We start from the raw sequence: 18,314 nt of genomic DNA on the forward strand, positions 1-18,314 counted from the left end.
GAAGATTGTTATTAGTTCTCTGAATGTTTCATAGACTCCAACAATGAGGCCGTCACAATCACAAATCCTTGCCGTGTGTGTGTGTGTGTGGTGGTGGTGGGGGGGGGTTGTGGTTTTTTCAAAACAAAGTTTCTCTGTGCAGCTCTGGCTGGCCTGGAACGCACTCAATAGAACAGATTAGCCTTCACCTCAGAGATCCACCTGCCTCTGCCTCTCAAGTGCTCAGATTAAAGGTGTACTCCACCATCACCTGGTAGGTTCTTGCTTTTTGATATTTGTTGTCATCTCCTTGCTCAACATTGGCAGGTTTAATTTTTTAATTATTTTATTATCTTGGTATTGTGTGTATATATTATATTTTTCTAGGTTATCAAGTTTGTTGGAGTACAAATATTCCTAATAGAACACTATAATCTATATTTGTTTGGCCACTTCTATTGTCTTACTTCTGATAAGTCTATTATTCTTAGTCTAATTGAAGATTTATTTTGTTTAGCTTGGCAAAAATTTGGTTTCATTGATATTTTCAGTAGCTTTCTTGTTCTCTACTGAATTCTTTTCTATGCCAATCTTTCTTTACACTTAGGACTTCATTCTTTCCTATTTTCCTTACTCGTAAGACCATTTCAAACAGTTCTTGTTATGCAGGTTTTCCTATACACTTCCTTATTAATAACAGCTTTTGCTACATTGTGTTTTCATAATGTTTTCCACTTGAACTTCTCTTGAGATTATTTTATACTTTCTCTTTATTCATTGATCTATTGGTTTTTCTGAGAAACTCTTTAATTTCTATTTGTTAATTTTCCCAAAATTTTTACTCATTTTTAGTTTCATTTCATTTTTAAATGTAAAAGTTTCCTGATGCAAATTTGTTGTTTGGTTGGTTTTTATTATTCTTTTGTACTTCAAAAGTGTGACTTTGGATACAGAATTGGAGACCCAAGACAATGTGCAGAAGGCAGTAATTTGTTCTCTTCCTCGCTGTGAGTTTGAGACCGAACTCATGTGAGGCTTGCATGGCAAGCACCCTTACCCAGTAAAGCCATCTCACTGGCCCTACAGATGTAATTTCAATCTTTAATTTGTTAAGATTTATTTTGTGTCCTACCTATAATGTGTTCTAACAAATGTTATATGAGCACCTCAAAATAATCTACATTCTACTGCTATTGGATAGATGTCCTATATGTTAAGTCCATTTGATCCAAAGAGTAGCCCAAGTCCAGTGTTGGGTTTTAGATAGCCTATTGGGTGGTTTACCTATTGCTGAATGTGACATACAAAAACCTATTGTTACTGAGTTAGTATGCCTTGTCAGATATATTCAAATCTGTTTCATAAGGACACACCAGCAATCCCAGCACTTAGGAGATAAATGCAGGGGAATACTGAATATGATGTCAGCTGTACACTAAGTTCCACACCAGCTTGGGCTACATAGGGAGCTCCAGTCTCATTTTTTCTCCTTCTAAATTACTTACCACAATGTTGGGTATATGTATATTTATAATCTTATATCTCTTGATAAACTATTTACCAATTATAATAACCTACTTTGTTTTACAGTGTTTCATTTATCTGGACTTTCCTGCTCTAAGTATACCTAACTCCTGTTCTCTTTTTGTTTCTATATGCATGGAATATCTTTTTATTTTTAATTCCCTGTACTTTGTCTCCTGTTAAAGCAGAAATATCCTACTGGAGAACATATAATTGGGCCTTTGTTTTTCCCCAATCCACTCAGCAATTCTTAAGTATTTTATCTTTTCATTCAAGATACTGAATTAACTATTAAATAGGTACAGATTTCTTATTGCTATTTTTAAAATGTAGTCTATTTGTTCCTTCTTCAAGACCTAGTGATTTTCTGTTATGCTTTGATTACTTAATCCTTTCTGCAGTTAACATATGGTATTATATATTGGTATAATAAATAATATGTGGTAACTATGAGACATGAAAACGATTCAGCTATGAGTCTACTTTAAACTGGCAGCAAATATACTATAATGAAGTAGCTGACACTCGGTACCCTGTAAAGAAAAGAGGTCTATTTATTGATGAAAGTCAAAGACTGACAACCCAGTCAGTGCAACCCCTTCTGTCTGCCTTCTGGTGAAGAATTCCTGGCTATATTATGCCAAATGGCATCATTATGGAAGTGATGAAGTCAGGTATCATTTGGTGAGATTCAAAGCCAGAGAAACAAATGGGGGGCCACTCTTACCATTTTACAGCAACCCACATAAGAACCACCTTAGAGCATCATCACAATGGCCTCCTAGTAAGATCCCTCTCAAAGCTCGCACATTCTCTCAGCACTGCTACACTCAGAACACACATTCTTTGGGAAACATAATCAAATTCTACCTAACCCATAGAAATAACCTCAAATTGCATACAAAAACTCTATACTTTCACTCCTCTCCCATTTCATGACTTGCTATCACTATTACACTTTTTCATTCGGTAACCACTAAAAACTCATATTAAAATCACCTCTTTTAACCTTCACAGTAAAGACTTACGTTATTTATACATCACTATTACAGAGCATTCAAGTCTATCAGTCTTCTGACTTGACTCCTTACCTTTACCACCAACTTTATTTTCATGTTTAGTTATTAACTTTCAGCTTCAAAATTCCATTTGTGATTTTATATGTGTGTGTGTATGCTGTATATGTGCATATATACATATATATATACATATATGTGTGTATATATATGTGTGTATATATGTATGTATGCATATATATGTATATACACATACATATATATGTGCATATATATATATATATATATATATATATATATATATAGTCTACTTGTAGTAAACTTCTCAGCTTGTTATTTTGCCTTCATTTTATTTCTGAAGGATAGCTTTGCTGGGGTATTCTTGGCTACAAGCTTATTTTTCTTTGAACACTTTGTCATTACATACTTTTCTGACCTTGAAAGCTTTCTGGGCTCTGATGACAGCCACTCTCTTCTATATGCACTCTCTTCTTTTGCCACACTCAAGACCCTGCCAGTGATTCACTGCTTTTCATTTAGTGTGTATGTATCATGGGTGGGTGTTCACAAAGACTCCAGGAATCACTGAGGTCCTTCTTCCCTGCAAAGCCATCTCACCAGCCTGCCGGTAGTGTCTGAGCTTGTCTTGCTGTAGTGCTTTTACAATTAGAAACTCTTGATTCTCCTGTACTTGATATACGCTTTCTAAGATACAATTAGTTTTCAGTCATTATTTCCTTAAACTTTCCCAACTTTTCTGTAATTACTGACTACAGACTAGCACCACTGGGAAAACCCGTTACGTTTTCTAGGCTTTCTTCTTTAAAGTTTCTTCTCTAACTGGATTTTTCCAAGTCACCTTTCATTTCAAGATCTCTTCTGTTTGAGCACATCATCTGACGCCCTCTGGTGCACTTTTCATTCCTTTCACTGTATTTCTCAGTTCAAAACTGCTCAGTTCATTATTTCAGTCTCTCTCCTATCACTCTCCTGATTTTATTGTCCATACTCTCTTAGTTTGCTAAGCTTCCCTAAAACGATTCTTTCCCGGGCACTTAATCCATAGAAATTCTTCTTCTTTGAGGTCAGTTACTGGAAAACTATTTTGCCTCCCTCTTTGATAGTGTGTGTGTGTGTGTGTGTGTGTGTGTGTGTGTGTGTGTTTATTTCTATTTCTAGGATTGTTTTCATGCTTCTTGTTTTGCATAACATATTCAGTGGCTGTGTTCTCCTCTTTAGGAATCGGTATCAGTGGGGACAACACTGTCTGCCAGCAAGGTTAAGTGCTGCTTGACTGCTTTAGTCAAGGCACAGCAGAGACATTCAGCTGTGTTGCCTGAGGCCAGATTGGCAAAGAGTCCACAGCTTCTCAGCATCTCAGGTTAGGTGTCCCTGAAGTAGCAAGAGCTGTTGTGCTCTTCACTAAGATGATTGATGGGGGTCTTTACGGTCTCTCATCTACATGAAAGACCTGGTTGAACTCTCGCTTGGAACTGGATTGGGCACACAGATGCCCTTTCAGGAATGGTGTCAGGATGTGTGAAGCATGACATCTGCAAAATAGCCACAGATCGGATACATGAGCATGGCCACCCATGATTATTGACAGAACTAAAATAACTAGCAAAATGGCAGCCTGGAAGATAAATTGTGTTTAGTGACTACCCTAGTTCCTACATCCAAGCAAATTTCAGTTATAGTGACATTATAACACCAAGAGACTGGAATGCTTGCTTTGTTTCACATTTTACTCATTATAAAAACAAATGTACTAGTTCTATATTAAGTAATAAAAACAACTTTGTTTCTAATTCTATAATAATGATCCATTTTGGGAAATTTGAAAAAACAGCAGACTATTTCTAACCTAATGTCACAGTTATATTCAGGCAGGTGTATCAATTAATGAACATTATTAGACCCCAAGAAATTTCAAACTATGTTCCATGTGACTATTTAAATTTAAGTCAAATTAAATTGAAAACTCAGTTCTTCTTAGCAGATCATCAGGTACTGCAGATGAAATAAATGTTTTCTATTTATTTTGTTACAGTTCCAGGTAGAATAGAGATTATGCATTGAAATACAAAACCCTAGAGAGTCAGAGGCATACTTATTATAATCTCAGCAGTTAAGAAGCACAAGCAAGATCATAAAGAGTTCAAGACCACCCTTGGGCCCACAATGAGTTCAAGTCAAGCCTAGGCTATCTAAAAGCAATCTCTACCTTCTATCAAGCAGCATAATACTTTACCTGTACTAACAAATTCACAAAGCCAGTAAGGAGATCCCATGTGATTTCATAAGGGTCCAGGCTTTAATTACATTCAAGAATAGAAAAAAAATGCTTATTTATGCGTAATTAGAATTACAATTCCTATGTGTAAATTTTCCACAAATTGTAAAGTAACTTACTTTTAAATAGTATGTGCAGTATTCCATATCCATAGATACCATAACATCTGCAGATTCAACCAATCACAAATGATAACTGAGACCTCAATAGCTATATAGGATACCTATTATATACCAAATGCACAGAAATTTTCTATCATCTCTGAAACTTCTTCCATATGGAACATGTAGAGCGATTTTTCCTTGTTAGTCATGATACAATGCAGTGTAACAATTATTTGCATAGCATTTACATTGTTTTAAGTATAATCCCTGATGGTCTAAGTACACAAGAAAAGTGTCATAGGTTCACGTACTATGCGATCTTATAAAACAGAATAAAACAAACCTTGTGAATTGAAGTATTTACTGAAGATCCTGAGGCTAACGCTTGGCATATCTGAAAAGTCACACATAAGACTTAAGAAATAAAACATTTTAAGGTACCATTATCTCAGATTTCAAGTCCTTTTATAGAGCTATTGCAATAAAAACATTATAGGGCTGTCATAAAACAGATACATTAAGCCAACTGGGTAATGCACACCTTTAATGCCAGCACTCGAGAGGCAGATGAAGGTAGATCTCTGTGAATTGGAGGGCAGCCTGGTCTACATAAGGAGCTCTAGGCCAGACATTGCTGCATAGTGAAACTTAAGACACCTAGACACACACAGATGAACAGTACAGAACTGAACTGAAAAGCCAGACATAACTCCACATACATACAGACACCTGATTTTGAACAAAGAAACCAAAAATATACACTGAAGAAAAGACAACATCTTCAAGAAATGATGTTGGTCAAACTAGATAGCTGCATTTAGAAGAATAAAAATGGATCACACTGTCTATCACCCTGCATAAAGCTCAACTCTAACTGGATCTAATACTTCAAAGTAAAGCCAGATACCCTAAACCTGACAGAAGAGAAACCTGACAGAAGAGGAAGTGGGGAACAGTCTCGGACCCATTGGTATAGATTTTCTGAACAGGCTGCCAATAGCACAGGCCTTAAGAACAACAATGGGATCTCATGAAGCTAAAAAGCTTCAGTAACAAGCAAAGGATACCATCATTCAAGAAAAGTAGCAGCCTGCAGAAGGGAAAAAGAATCTTTAATTAATTACGATCTACTAAATGATTACTTTCAATAATATATAAAGAACAGAAAAATGAACATCAGACAAATAATCCCATTTAAAACTGGGGTATATAATAGAGAGTTCTCACAAGAGGACATGCAAATGACTGAAAGAAAAAAACAGTTTTTAAAAATGTTCAACATCCTTAGCCATCAAGGAAATACAACTTAAAACTACTTTGGGATTTCATCTTACCCCAGTCAGGATGGCCACGATCAATACAACAACAAACGGCAGCATGTGCTGGCAAGAATGCAGGAAAGAGGGAACACTTAATCCTTGCTGATAGAGGTGCAAATTGCTATGGCCACTACAAAAATCAGAATGGTAGCTCTGCCAGAAGGTAGCAATAGATCTTCCACAAGATCTAGCCACATCACTCTTGGGAACTTGCTCATCCATGTTCATTGTTTTTCTATTCGTTATAGCAGAAACTGGAAATAGCTTAGATAAGCAGCAAGTGATGAGTGGGCAATAAAAATGTGGTGTATTTACACAAAAATATATCACTATTCAATTTTAAAGAAAAAAATCGTGAAATTTTCAGACAAATTTATGCAGCTAACAACCACCATTCTGACTGAAGTAATTTAGGCCAAAAAGACAAATATCACATTTTCTCTTATATCTGGATGTTAGCTTTGTGTTTTAGATATGTGTTTCAATATAAATAACCACTGAGGTTAAGTAGCGAGTGAGGAACCAGGGGAGAGGAGGAAATCTTCACACTAAGAACCAAATAGAATCTAGTGTTATAAAGGGATAAAAGGGAAGCCAAGATAGGAGGATTAAGATGAGGGGAAGAACGTTAGGCAGGATAAAGGTGGGACTATGGAGAGAGACAACACTGAAGGCCTTTTGAAAAGCCACATAGAAACATTGTAGAGGCTTCCTAATATACATATATGAAAGGAATTTAAACCGAGTCAACATATAATGAAAGAGAATGTCCCAACTAGACATACCAGCAAGTAAAACCTCTAGTGCTAGGAATGGGTTACATCTTTTAAATCAATGGCCAAAATAGCTCTCTAGGTAGGCCTCCTCTCCAATAAACCATTACAGGCTGTTGCCAAACCTATTGGTTACTCTCCACTAACATGATGGTAAGGCATTATTGCTGAAGACACAACTTACTTATCTCACCAAGCTTGCAGAACTCAAGCTGCTGTACAAGAAGCTTCACTCCCACTTACTGATTCATGGTGCTACAAGGTACTTTGTCGGCTACTAGAGGAGAAAAGTTATGATCAATTTCACCTGATTACAAACCTTGCTACATACAACAAACCTGAAAGACATACAGGTGTGGTGGTGGCGTAATGTGGAACCTAAACATGATACTGCTAAAGTGCCCAGTAAACTGAGACTGGATTGGTGACAGGTCTAGGTGAAAACCGATTGTTCTGTTAAAGGAACATAGCAATCAAATGACTCCTAATGACCTGCTATACCCATAGAGCAGATCATCGCTCAACCCTCCATAGAAAAGCTGCTTCTTGCAGTCGACGGTAACCAATAAGTAGATGCACAACTAGGCAAACAGTGAGAGACTCACAAGCACTCAGCCCTAAGTGGGATGTCTTTGTCAGAGCCCTCCCCTTAAGGCTCAGAGATCTACGTAGAAGCAGAGGCAGAAAGAGTCTGGTGAATGATTCTAAAGAAAACAGCTTCTTACAGACACAACTCATAGACTGTGGCAGTACACACAAGACTCCATAGATTCAACCAAAGTCCCAGCAACGAGTACAAGAGACAAAGTCCCAACCCTAACCAAGGACCTATTTGTAACTGATTGATAGTTTCTGGGAAGCAGAAAAGCAGTTTTCTCCAAAGGAGTGTTACTGGATCTATTGACCACACTCCCAGGGAAGGTTCCATTCGCAGGAGTGCTTGGCCAACATGAAAGGGACTCCATGGTGTTGGCATTCTGTTTGTGCGTGTGTGTGCCCATGCTTTGTGGGTTGTTTAATAAATTTTTGTCCTTTTTTTTCTTTTTTTTCAGGTTTTTTGTTTGGTTTGGGTTTTTTTGTTGTTTCTTCTGTTTTATTTTTTGAGAGAAAGAAAGAATACAAAATTGGGTGATAAGGAGGGGGGAAGATCTGTGAAAGTATTGAGGGAAGAAAAATGTTCAAAATATATTGTATGAAAAAAAGAAACAAAACATTTTTAAAATTCACCAGTGTTTTATAACTTAAAGATCATGGCAGTAAGATTTTAGAAAACCTACTTTCTTATTATGTATCTTGAAACCAATATAATTGCTACTCTCTCCAGAATAGGGAAAAAAACTAGTAATTACACTTACACTGCCACATTTTTTCTAATGGTATATTCATCCAACTCGTCATCTGAGCTGCTGTCGGTGGCGTCAGAATCCAGACCCTCTTCAACATGAGACAACAGCCCTGTAGCAGACAGTGCAAATCTTTGGATTTCTGCAGCTGTACACTGAGAAAAGCCATTGTTTGTATCATTCCAAAACTTATTCTCTGAAGCCAATATATTGACTTCTGGCTTAATTTCAGTGTGTTCAAGTAAACTGTTACTCAGAACTGTTGTGGGTTCATGAAAGATCTTCATTGTGGGCAGCTGATGTTTCATAGAAAATTTCATCTGCTGACCATAGTGCTTAACAACATGCTTCGCCAGGAGCATCTGCAAGTGTTTCTGAGTTCTTCTAGCCTGGCTAAGTAACATTTTCTGTTTACTCACACAATGAAGTAAACGCGCATTCACTTCCTCCTCTTTTTCAGCAGCTGAGGAACTAGTAGGCACATCTGAGTGGCTAGATCCAATTTTCTTTTGAGTACATTGCAATAAACCCTTTTTAATCTTAGTATCAGTGAATTTATCCAAAAGTGCATTCTTTTGGTACCATTTACAGTTTTGCAGATGTAGTTTGTCTACATTAGCGTCTTTGGTGAGATTTGAATCCAGAACGATCTGTATATCTTTCACGCACTGGCTTGTGGTATCCGAGAGTTCCCTTTTGATGAACTCGTTCTCGGAGCGAGAAGGGCAGATCTTACTGAGCTGAATGCTGCTGCCATTGCACAGCACGTTTTTCAGTTTACTGCAGTTGGCCTCCATTACTTTCTTTTGGTTATAATTCTCATTATACTTATTTAGTGTTGAATTAGAACTCATTAAAAGAACTGTCTGAAAATGTTTTGAAGCCTGAGGGGAGGCAAAATGTTTTAAATTCACAAAATTAGTATTTAGAGTAGGTTCAGGAGTCGGAAATCCCAGCATCTGGGAGAAAGTGTCTCCTCCCTTAAGCTTTTCATCTACAGTTCTCGGACTTTCCATGCACAGCATCTTGTCAGATTCCATGGTATTTGGCAAAGATGAAAAGCAGATACCCTTTGTTGTTGCCTCCTTCAGAGCTGGGGTCATGGCGAATCCTGGAGATAATTACTGGAAGCCTAAAATTACATAAAAAATACATGATCAAACGTCTAGGAACCAAAAGCTTGATGCTTACACTTTTGCCGAGGGCAACTTTTATGTTTGATGTTTCTGATTAAAATGAGCAAGGCACCAAAGATTTCCTTTATCTCTCAACTTCCCACATTATCTCAATAATAAGCTGTTATTCTCCACTCTGTTGGTGAGCCTAATATTCACAATTCCAACTAAAGTTGCATATTACTAGTCCGAAGATATCCTCAGTGGTATAGCTCTTGTATAGCACATGTGAGATCCTGGGTGTTATCTACACAGCACCAAAAATAAAATGCTCTTGCACACTGTCTCAGGAAGGGTTTAATAACAAATAGGTGTGGATGCAAGTACATCTCACAGTCACATCATTGATAGTGTTTAGTGACAGTCAGGAGAAAAACTTACAATTTTGAATCTCTTAATCAAACTTGAAAATGTGATTGAATCTCACAACTGCAAGAATATTTCTTTAAGAAACAATAGCATTTTCTAAAATAAAGTTCCATCTGGAATTTTTCTCAACTTGAACAGTAATAACTACAGGTAAAATATGTTCAATAATCTGATATAAGTACACCTAAGTAAATGCAAAACATATGAGTTCATAGTTGCTAAAAATAACAGAGCAGTGAGAAAATGCCTAATCTGAGGCATGTGGTTTTTTCTAAAAATGTATCTACAATGTTTTTCCATTCTCACAAATATGTTTATTAATTATCACTGTAGAATGTACTCCTCCTACCAAGTAAATAGTGCAAGTCATGTCAGATGACCAGCAAAGATCAATTCAAACTTCAAAAGAAAAGAATGAAGTCCCATGTCCTGACAACACAGAAAAGGGCAATCTAGTTAGAAGTGTTTCCAAGAGCATACTTAGCAAAAAACCATACAGAACTAACTATTTTAGGTTTGTAGTGATAATACACTGGAACTATTACGCTCCATAACTTTTCAACACACATGGCACATTCTAATATTAAGTGCACCCAAATGCTAGCTATAACTGTACATACAGTAGTAAGAAATGTCTATCAGCAAAGCAAAAGTCCACGTTTCCATACACAAAACCAATAAAATGATTCAAGTCTGAAATATCACTTATGATGAGGAAATAAGCAAGCAAAATTTCTCACATCTACTGAGGCCACAAACTGGTTGAGTAATTTGTACATAAAGTAGAAAACATGCTTATCATAGCTATATGAACAATGGTTCTAATAGCAAAACACTAATCCAAAACAACTCAGCTATAAAATAAAACCAAAGCGGAAAGAACAATAAAACACATTGGAATAAACTAGTGAAGCTGAAAGAGTATCAATATGGAAAGGCTTTAAAACTAACAGTAAGAAGAAAAAGGAACAGTGTGGGCATGCACACACACATATTAGTTTTACATCATATAAATATAACACAAACATAAAAGATATCATATATATGGATGTCCATGCTTATACTTAATAAAAAGTGGACTAGAAAAATACCTACCATACCCTAACAATAGTTGCATCAAGTTCCATGAGAGCGAAGGAAGAGTAATGGCTTAAGAGGATTTTCATTTTCATTACAAATTTTATGACTTGGGACAAAAGGAGCAAATGCCAAATGAACAAATGTTAATGAATAACTAGGTGATAAAATACAGCTGTTTATATATATACACATTGTGTGTGCAGACACACACATTTATCTCTCAATAATGTAAAATGTGTTTAGTCTGCCTTCAAATTTGAATTACCCCAAATTCTGTGTAACTAAGCAATAATTTCTAGTGTAATAGACTCACGTTCATCTTTTTGGTATTTTTTTTGGTTTTGGGGGTTTTTTTTTGGTTTTTTTCGAGACAGGGTTTCTCTGTATAGCCCTGGCTGTCCTGGAACTCACTTTGTAGACCAGGCTGGCCTCAAACTCAGAAATCCGCCTGCCTCTGCCTCCCGAGTGCTGGGATTAAAGGCGTGTGCCACCATGCCCGGCACGTTCATCTTAAATATTAAGGGAAATATTAAAATAATATTTTTGTTTGAAATTCACTCTGCTTTGAATGGAAATAGAAAAATCATTACTCAACATCTGAGAAGTAATGGAGAGACGGCTCAGTGGTTACAAGCACTTGCTCTTGAGAGGGACTGTATTCTGTTCCCAGCACCTACACTGTACAACTCACAACTGCCTATAACTCCAGCTCCAGGGGAGAAGCCCTTCTTCTGGGCTCAGACAGTGCCCTCACATGTGACACACACACACACATAGATTTAAAAAAATCATTAGGGCAAAATACCTAAATCTCCCAGGATTTAAGTAAAAATTTGATCAAGTAATTGTCATATCCCTTACTATTTAGTAATCAAGAAAGAGCCACAATAACATTTCTATCTCTTATCCCACTCACAAACAATTAAACAAGATGTTATGGATATAATCAAAGTTGCTTGCAGCAGACACCATAAGGTAAAATATCATGAGGCAGAGAGTCTTGGGTGAAGAGGAGGGAGAATTACAACTAATTAGAGTAAGGACAGTTAAGGAATAGAATAAAAATAGAAGGAAATAAATGCAAAGGTTAAAGTGGCCAAGGACTAGCTATGGTGGAAAATGAAAATGTATAGACAACCTTGTGACAGCTCCGTTTTACCACTCTACATACAAAATGGTCCTAATAATCATCGACTGCTATTCTTATCTGCATAATCTTGCCTCTTGAGTATGACTGAGTGGTATACTCAAGGTGACTAAATTCAGCAGAAATGCTCGAGTATGACTTCTGTCTTATTGTCTCTCCCCTTAGTAAAGCAGCTAACTGCTAGTCTGTACGCTGGAATGACCATATGGCACAGGTGGCTTGTGAGTCATCTGGGAAGCAGAGTCTCCCCAGTCAAGCCTGGAGAGGGCCGCAGTACCTGCTCACCTGATTAGAGCTGATGAGAGACTCTGAGAGAGAGAGCCAAAATGAAGAAGCTGGAAAAGAAGGTTTAGATAACAAGAGGGCTTTTGTTACCCATGAACAGATAACCACCTTTTAAAGTCATTTTTTAGTATTTGAGATTATAACATAACTGCATTTGAGATGAAGACTTTTAGTCTTTTAGCTATAACACAACCCCTATTTAAAATTTCCATGAAGTTCTTTTGTGCACTATTCCCAAATGTATCCTTATTTGAAAAACAAACAAACAAACAAACAAACAAAACCTAAGCAGAAGTAAGTCTCTGTAATGTATAACTAAAGAGACTCATGAAAATATTTGTATATTGTATGCATTATGTTTTCAGTATAACATGTAAGTGATTCATTTCAATCATTTAAATTTTATACACATATATAATTGTTTGTATATTTTCCAATTGAAAAAAATTCTAAAATACTTTTGCCTACTTGCATATTTATGTAAAGTATTATATTATATCATACTATAATTATTAGCTCTTACAAGCTCTAGTAATGTTTAGCCTGCTACTTTTCTATTATTAAAAAAAAAAAAAAGTGACCAGGCACTCTATAAATATCTGCTGACTAAATTAGCAGTCAGCCCTGTATTTACAATAAAATCTAAAATTACCTTTATCATGGCCTAGAGATTTCTACATTATCAGGTCTCTACCTGTTTCATCTTCTACAGTATTCTCCATGGATTAATACACTCCAGGAACACCGAGCTTCATGTTAACCAACAAGTGACAGTACTTGTTATTTTGTAAGTATGAAAACAGCTCCTATTAGATGACTAGCCCCCTTCATTCACCTTGCTGAACTAAGGTCACCATTAAAGCCCTACCCTGACCAATGTATTTAAAACAGCTCTGGTCTTTCTCTGTGACTGCCTTACCATTCTCCACACACCACTAGCACCCTCAAACACTCTTATACTCTGAAAAGGAAGACAGTTTAGGGCAGGTTTTTGGTTTTTTCAAATTTATTTTATTATGTGTATGGGTGCTTTGCCTGCATGTACATCTGTGTGCCATGTGTGTGTAGTGCCTGTGGAAGCCAAAAGAGGGTGTTTGATCCCATCAGCTGCCATGTAATTATAACTAGTAGAAATACCTATTTAATTACTATTTTAACAATGATTGTACAATTACAGCACTGTACAAATGGGATAATGTGACCCAATCAAGTATGGTATATTTCATGAACTCAAGGCAAATTCAACATTTTTTTAACCAATCACTTAAATTCCCCATATCAAAGTTTAAAACAAACAAACAAACAAACAACCAGGGTATCATATAGTAAAAGCATTTCACAGATTGTAAAATCCACTTATAAGGAAAAAAAGAACTCCTGAAATTTAGGACAAAGGAAAGAAATTCCTTAACTCAGCAAAATTCATGAAAGTCTATAGTTTATATCTTTTTTTTTAAATGCTGACCTGAATTTGTTATTTTTTTAAATTTTTTAATTATTATATATAAGTACACTGTAGCCCCAAGATGTGCCAGAAGAGGGCATCAGATCTCATTCCGGGTGGTTGTGAGCCACCATGTGGTTGCTGGGATTTGAACTCAGGACCTTTGGAAGAGCAGTCAGTGCTCTTAGTTAGCTGCTGAGCCATTTCACCAGCACCTATAGTTTATATCTTGATAGTGCATAAAGAATTCTCTTGCCCTATGACTGGAAATTAAGCAAAATATTCTCATCATCCATTTGTAGTGTCCTGCGAGAAGAGCTACTAAGTGTGTTATGGAAAGAAGAGAAGGGCAAGCAGCTTAGAAAATAAACCTCTCCATTAACATAGAAAAATCCCAAGGAATCTACAGAAAAAAAAAAAAAAGTCTAGAACATTCATCCTAGCAAGCATTTAGTCAGGTTACAGACCCAGTCAAAATACTAAACCATTGTACTTTATAATCACAGATGTGAAAAGCCAGATCAGACATAGAAAATTTGAAAACAGTAATAACTCCAATGTTTCCTGGATGGCTAATCTTAGTTGTCACCTTAACTACATCTGGAGTCAATTAAAACCAGAGATGGGGACACCTGGGAAGGATTTTCTTGATTCGATCATGTGAGGTGAGAAGACCCACCCTAAATCAGAACCATGCTTCTGGTTGCAACCTCCATAGAAGGACATGGACGGAGCTTTGGCTTTGCTCACATTCCCGATGGAAAGTCCATCCTTCCTGCTGGTGCCGAGTCATCCTTTTGCTGGCATTAGAAGGGACTTCATTCCTGACTCCAACACAGCCTTCTAGAACACCAGCTGAGACTTACAACCTTAGGGATCAAACAACTACTGCATTCTTGGCCTTTCCAGTGGGTGACAGTTGTTCAGATAGCTAGAGCACAACCTGTAAGCCACTCTGGTAAGTTCCTTCAGTCTATTGGTTCTGTTCATCTAGAGAACTCTGACTAATACACCCTTCAAAGGTACACAGCAGTACTGGCACAGCTGCATGGTCAAGGCTGGTATTACTCAGGGAGCTGGCTCCCACTTCTAGTCACAACAAAATAAATTTGACAAAATGTGTATGATCCATACACTGAGAAATATAAAACACAAAGAATACCCAGATGACTTCCATAAATACATTGCACTCATGAGAGAGACTATTTAACACTGGTAAGATCTTAACTCTCCTCAAAATGACTTGTGAAATTAAACATAGTTTCAACCAAATTTTGGAAGAATTTCTGTTAACACTGACAAGCTGACTAAAATGACTTACAGTCAAAAGAACTAAAATAGCCAAAAATAATTCTGAAAAAGAACAAACTTGAAGGACTCACACTGTGTACTGACATTTGGTTAAGGACAGTGCTGTACCAGCTAAGGATAAGCATACAGAAAACTGGAAAGAAAACAGATGAGAAATACACTGCTACACACATGCAGTATTTTGGGAAGCTCACAATTCACTGTAGAGGAAAAATGAATCTCCACACAAACCTCATACCATGTATGAAAATCGTCAGATCCATCAAAATGAATGATGGGCCTACATGTAAAAGCTAAAACTCTTAAAAACATCTAGGAGGGAAAAGAGGGAGAAAATTTTTGTAGTATTTTGAAGATTTTTTAAGATGTGACACCAAAATATTCATAAGAAAAAAATTCATTGTACTTTCCCAATGCTAAGTACCAAATACAACAACCTTTTGATTACCTACCTACCTACCTACCTACCTACCTATCTACCTACCTACCTACCTACCTATCTATTCATTTTGGTTTTTATTTATTTTGGAGATACAGTCTCATTATGTAGCTATGGTTAGCCAGCAACTCTGTAAGTAGACCAACCTAGACTCGAATTTACAAAAAAATGTCTGCCTCTCTGCCTTCTAAGTTCTAGGATTAAAAGCATATGAGGCGCACGTGGTGGCGCACGCCTTTAATCCCAGCACTCGGGAGGCAGAGGCAGGCGGATTTCTGAGTTCGAGGCCAGCCTGGTCTACAAAGTGAGTTCCAGGACAGCCAGGGCTATACAGAAAAACCCTGTCTCGAAAAACAAAAACAAAAAAAAAAACAAAAACAAAAACAAACAAACAAAAAAAGCATATGAGACCAAACCCAGCCAACTAAATACTTAAAACAGTAGTCTTAAATCACTAAGTTTTAAGTCATTCGACTTAACTCTGAATGATGGCTCCAACCATTATACAAACTTTAATTAACTTATTCTTAGTTGAATATACTTCATTAACACACAAAGTAGGTAATTGGATAAAGGCAAAATATACTAAACCTTATAATTTTAAAAGCACACAATAATGAACAAATAAGAGTAAATGAATAAGTTTACTGTTTAGTTCAAGAAAATCACAATTATTTCATAGAACTTAACTGTGTATCCTGTGCTTAGTAAATCAACCTTAGAAAGGCAGTAAGACACTTTAATTACAAATACAGCCATCTGCTTTTCATTGAGAATTTCACAATCAACTACACCACACACCTTTTTCATATTGGATGCTTATGAAAGATAGCTAGAAAACTATCATTTAAAAAATTAAATTAAAATGCACAAATTATAGACATTAATCAGTTTGGTTTTTTAAAGGCAAAAAACAAGAAAAGAGTTACAAAGTCATAAAATAATTGTCTGCCTTGGGTAGAAGCTTGAGTCTTTTATCTCCATTTAATATATATTCATTCTAAAAATCAACTATTCATTTAAAACTTTCATAGATAAAAATGTCTGATACTATCCTAAATACTAGAAAGAGGTCTACTCTCACAAAATGTACAGAGGAGCATGCTAGAGAGAGAAGGGAGGGGAGGTGAATTTATTTTAACTATAAAGAACTTAAAAAAAAAAAAACCTACTACATTCATGTGAAAAGTGGCTTTAAAGTGTGTTGGTTTGAATCTATCTGAATAACTGGTCACTCATTAGTGGAACTATTTGGGAAGGATTAGGAGGTGTGTTTTTCTTGGAGGAGGTGTGTCACTGAGAGCAAGCTTTGAGGTTTCAAAAACCTGTGCTATCCCAGTGTCTGGATCTCTCTGCCTTGTGCTTATGGATAGAGTTGTGAGCTCCTAGCTACTGCTCTAGGGTCTGCTGCCTGATGCCAAGCTCCCACCATGAAGCACCATGAAGACCAGATACTCTAGGAACATGAGCCTCAAATTAAACTTTTCCTTTTATAAGTTGCCTATGTCATACTGTCTTATCACAGCAATAGAAAAGTAACTAAGACAATGAGTAGATCAAATATCTAGTAAATAAAGATTTTGTAAGTGTTTATCACAACTAAAGTTGAGAGCATGTTTATACTGGCACCTGGCTAAATTTGGATGTGTGGTTGAAGATAGGCCTCTCAAGGCTTCTTGGTGTTACCTGCTCTAAGACCTCAAACAATGACAAGCTAAGAAGCATCTAGAATGTATGCCTTCCCCTTAAATAAATAAATAAAGCAAGCAAGCTTTGAGCAAGAATAAGTTTGGCATGCTTACAAGAAAAAAAAAAAGTAGCTATGCCTAGAACATACTGACTGCAGAAAAAAAATCGAAAAAAGAAACCAAAGTAGTAGATATAGCCAGAGCACTGAATTAAGGCGAAGCAGAATCATTAGACATTCATGTGGGGAAATCTGTCCTACGGAAAAAAAGACTTTGAATGCAGAGGAACCAGAGACACAGTTACTGAATCGATGCAAGCCAAATGGGCTGCTTGGAGATATTAATAAAAATGAGGAAAAGTCAACTCAAATGTTTCAGAGTAGAGCCAGCAAAACTTTTGATGACCAACATTTCGCTGGGCTTAAAAAGGAAAAAAAGAAAAGAAACCAAAAATAATCCTTGGTTTTTTAGCTTCAGCAAATGTATGGTCAGTGGTGATAGTTTTGAAACAGAACGGACTTGGGAACGTTCTTTTTTTCTAAGTGCTGTTTGGGGTATATTATGTTTAAAGTATGCATTAGCCACCCAAGTGGAGTCAGACAAACAAGTGTAGAGTTCAAGTGAGAGGTCATAATTAGAGACAGGACTTGGAGAAGTCATGCATATAAATAGTATGTAAAGCCAAGGGCAGGCGTTTACCTAGGCAAGAGGGTAGAAACATGGGAAAGGAGCCAGAACCAAGACTAGGGAGTGCAGTAGTGTTTATATGAAAGGGAGAAAGCTACACGAGAGGACAGGCCCCAAAGGACAATGAAAATGTCTTTAGTAAGAAACAACAAAATGTAGGAGTCAGTACAATCAAGACAACCAAATATTCAAACATGTACAATATACGTTTAAAAGTCTGTTTAAAAGTCTCCTGGGTCTTGTTTCTGGTCATTTATAGTTAACTATAAATTAAAGGCACACCAAGTTCCAGTCTGCTCTAGCTTTCAGCCTTCACATGCTTTTCATAGCTTGTG

At 36.6% G+C, this 18,314-nt stretch overlaps 1 protein-coding gene across 9 annotated transcripts in view; it reads right to left on the bottom strand.

Annotated features, from left to right (window-relative positions):
• Positions 1-18,314, bottom strand: part of Kansl1l (KAT8 regulatory NSL complex subunit 1 like) — a 91,729-nt gene that overhangs the window by 66,212 nt on the left and 7,203 nt on the right. For 8 of the 9 annotated variants that reach the window (XM_029476682.2, XM_029476692.2, XM_029476690.2 and 5 more), the window contains exon 2: positions 8,367-9,486. In XM_029476682.2, the coding sequence (XP_029332542.1) occupies positions 8,367-9,457 (1,091 nt within the window). In that variant the 5' untranslated portion in view covers positions 9,458-9,486. Of the gene's footprint in view, positions 1-8,366; positions 9,487-10,993; positions 11,294-18,314 lie in introns of those variants that run through there. The other variant, XM_029476676.2, reaches the window with a different exon arrangement.

Source organism: Mus caroli, unplaced genomic scaffold (genome assembly GCF_978045245.1).
Source record: "Mus caroli unplaced genomic scaffold, Mus_caroli_1 scaffold_1, whole genome shotgun sequence".
Lineage (NCBI taxonomy): Eukaryota > Metazoa > Chordata > Mammalia > Rodentia > Muridae > Mus > Mus caroli.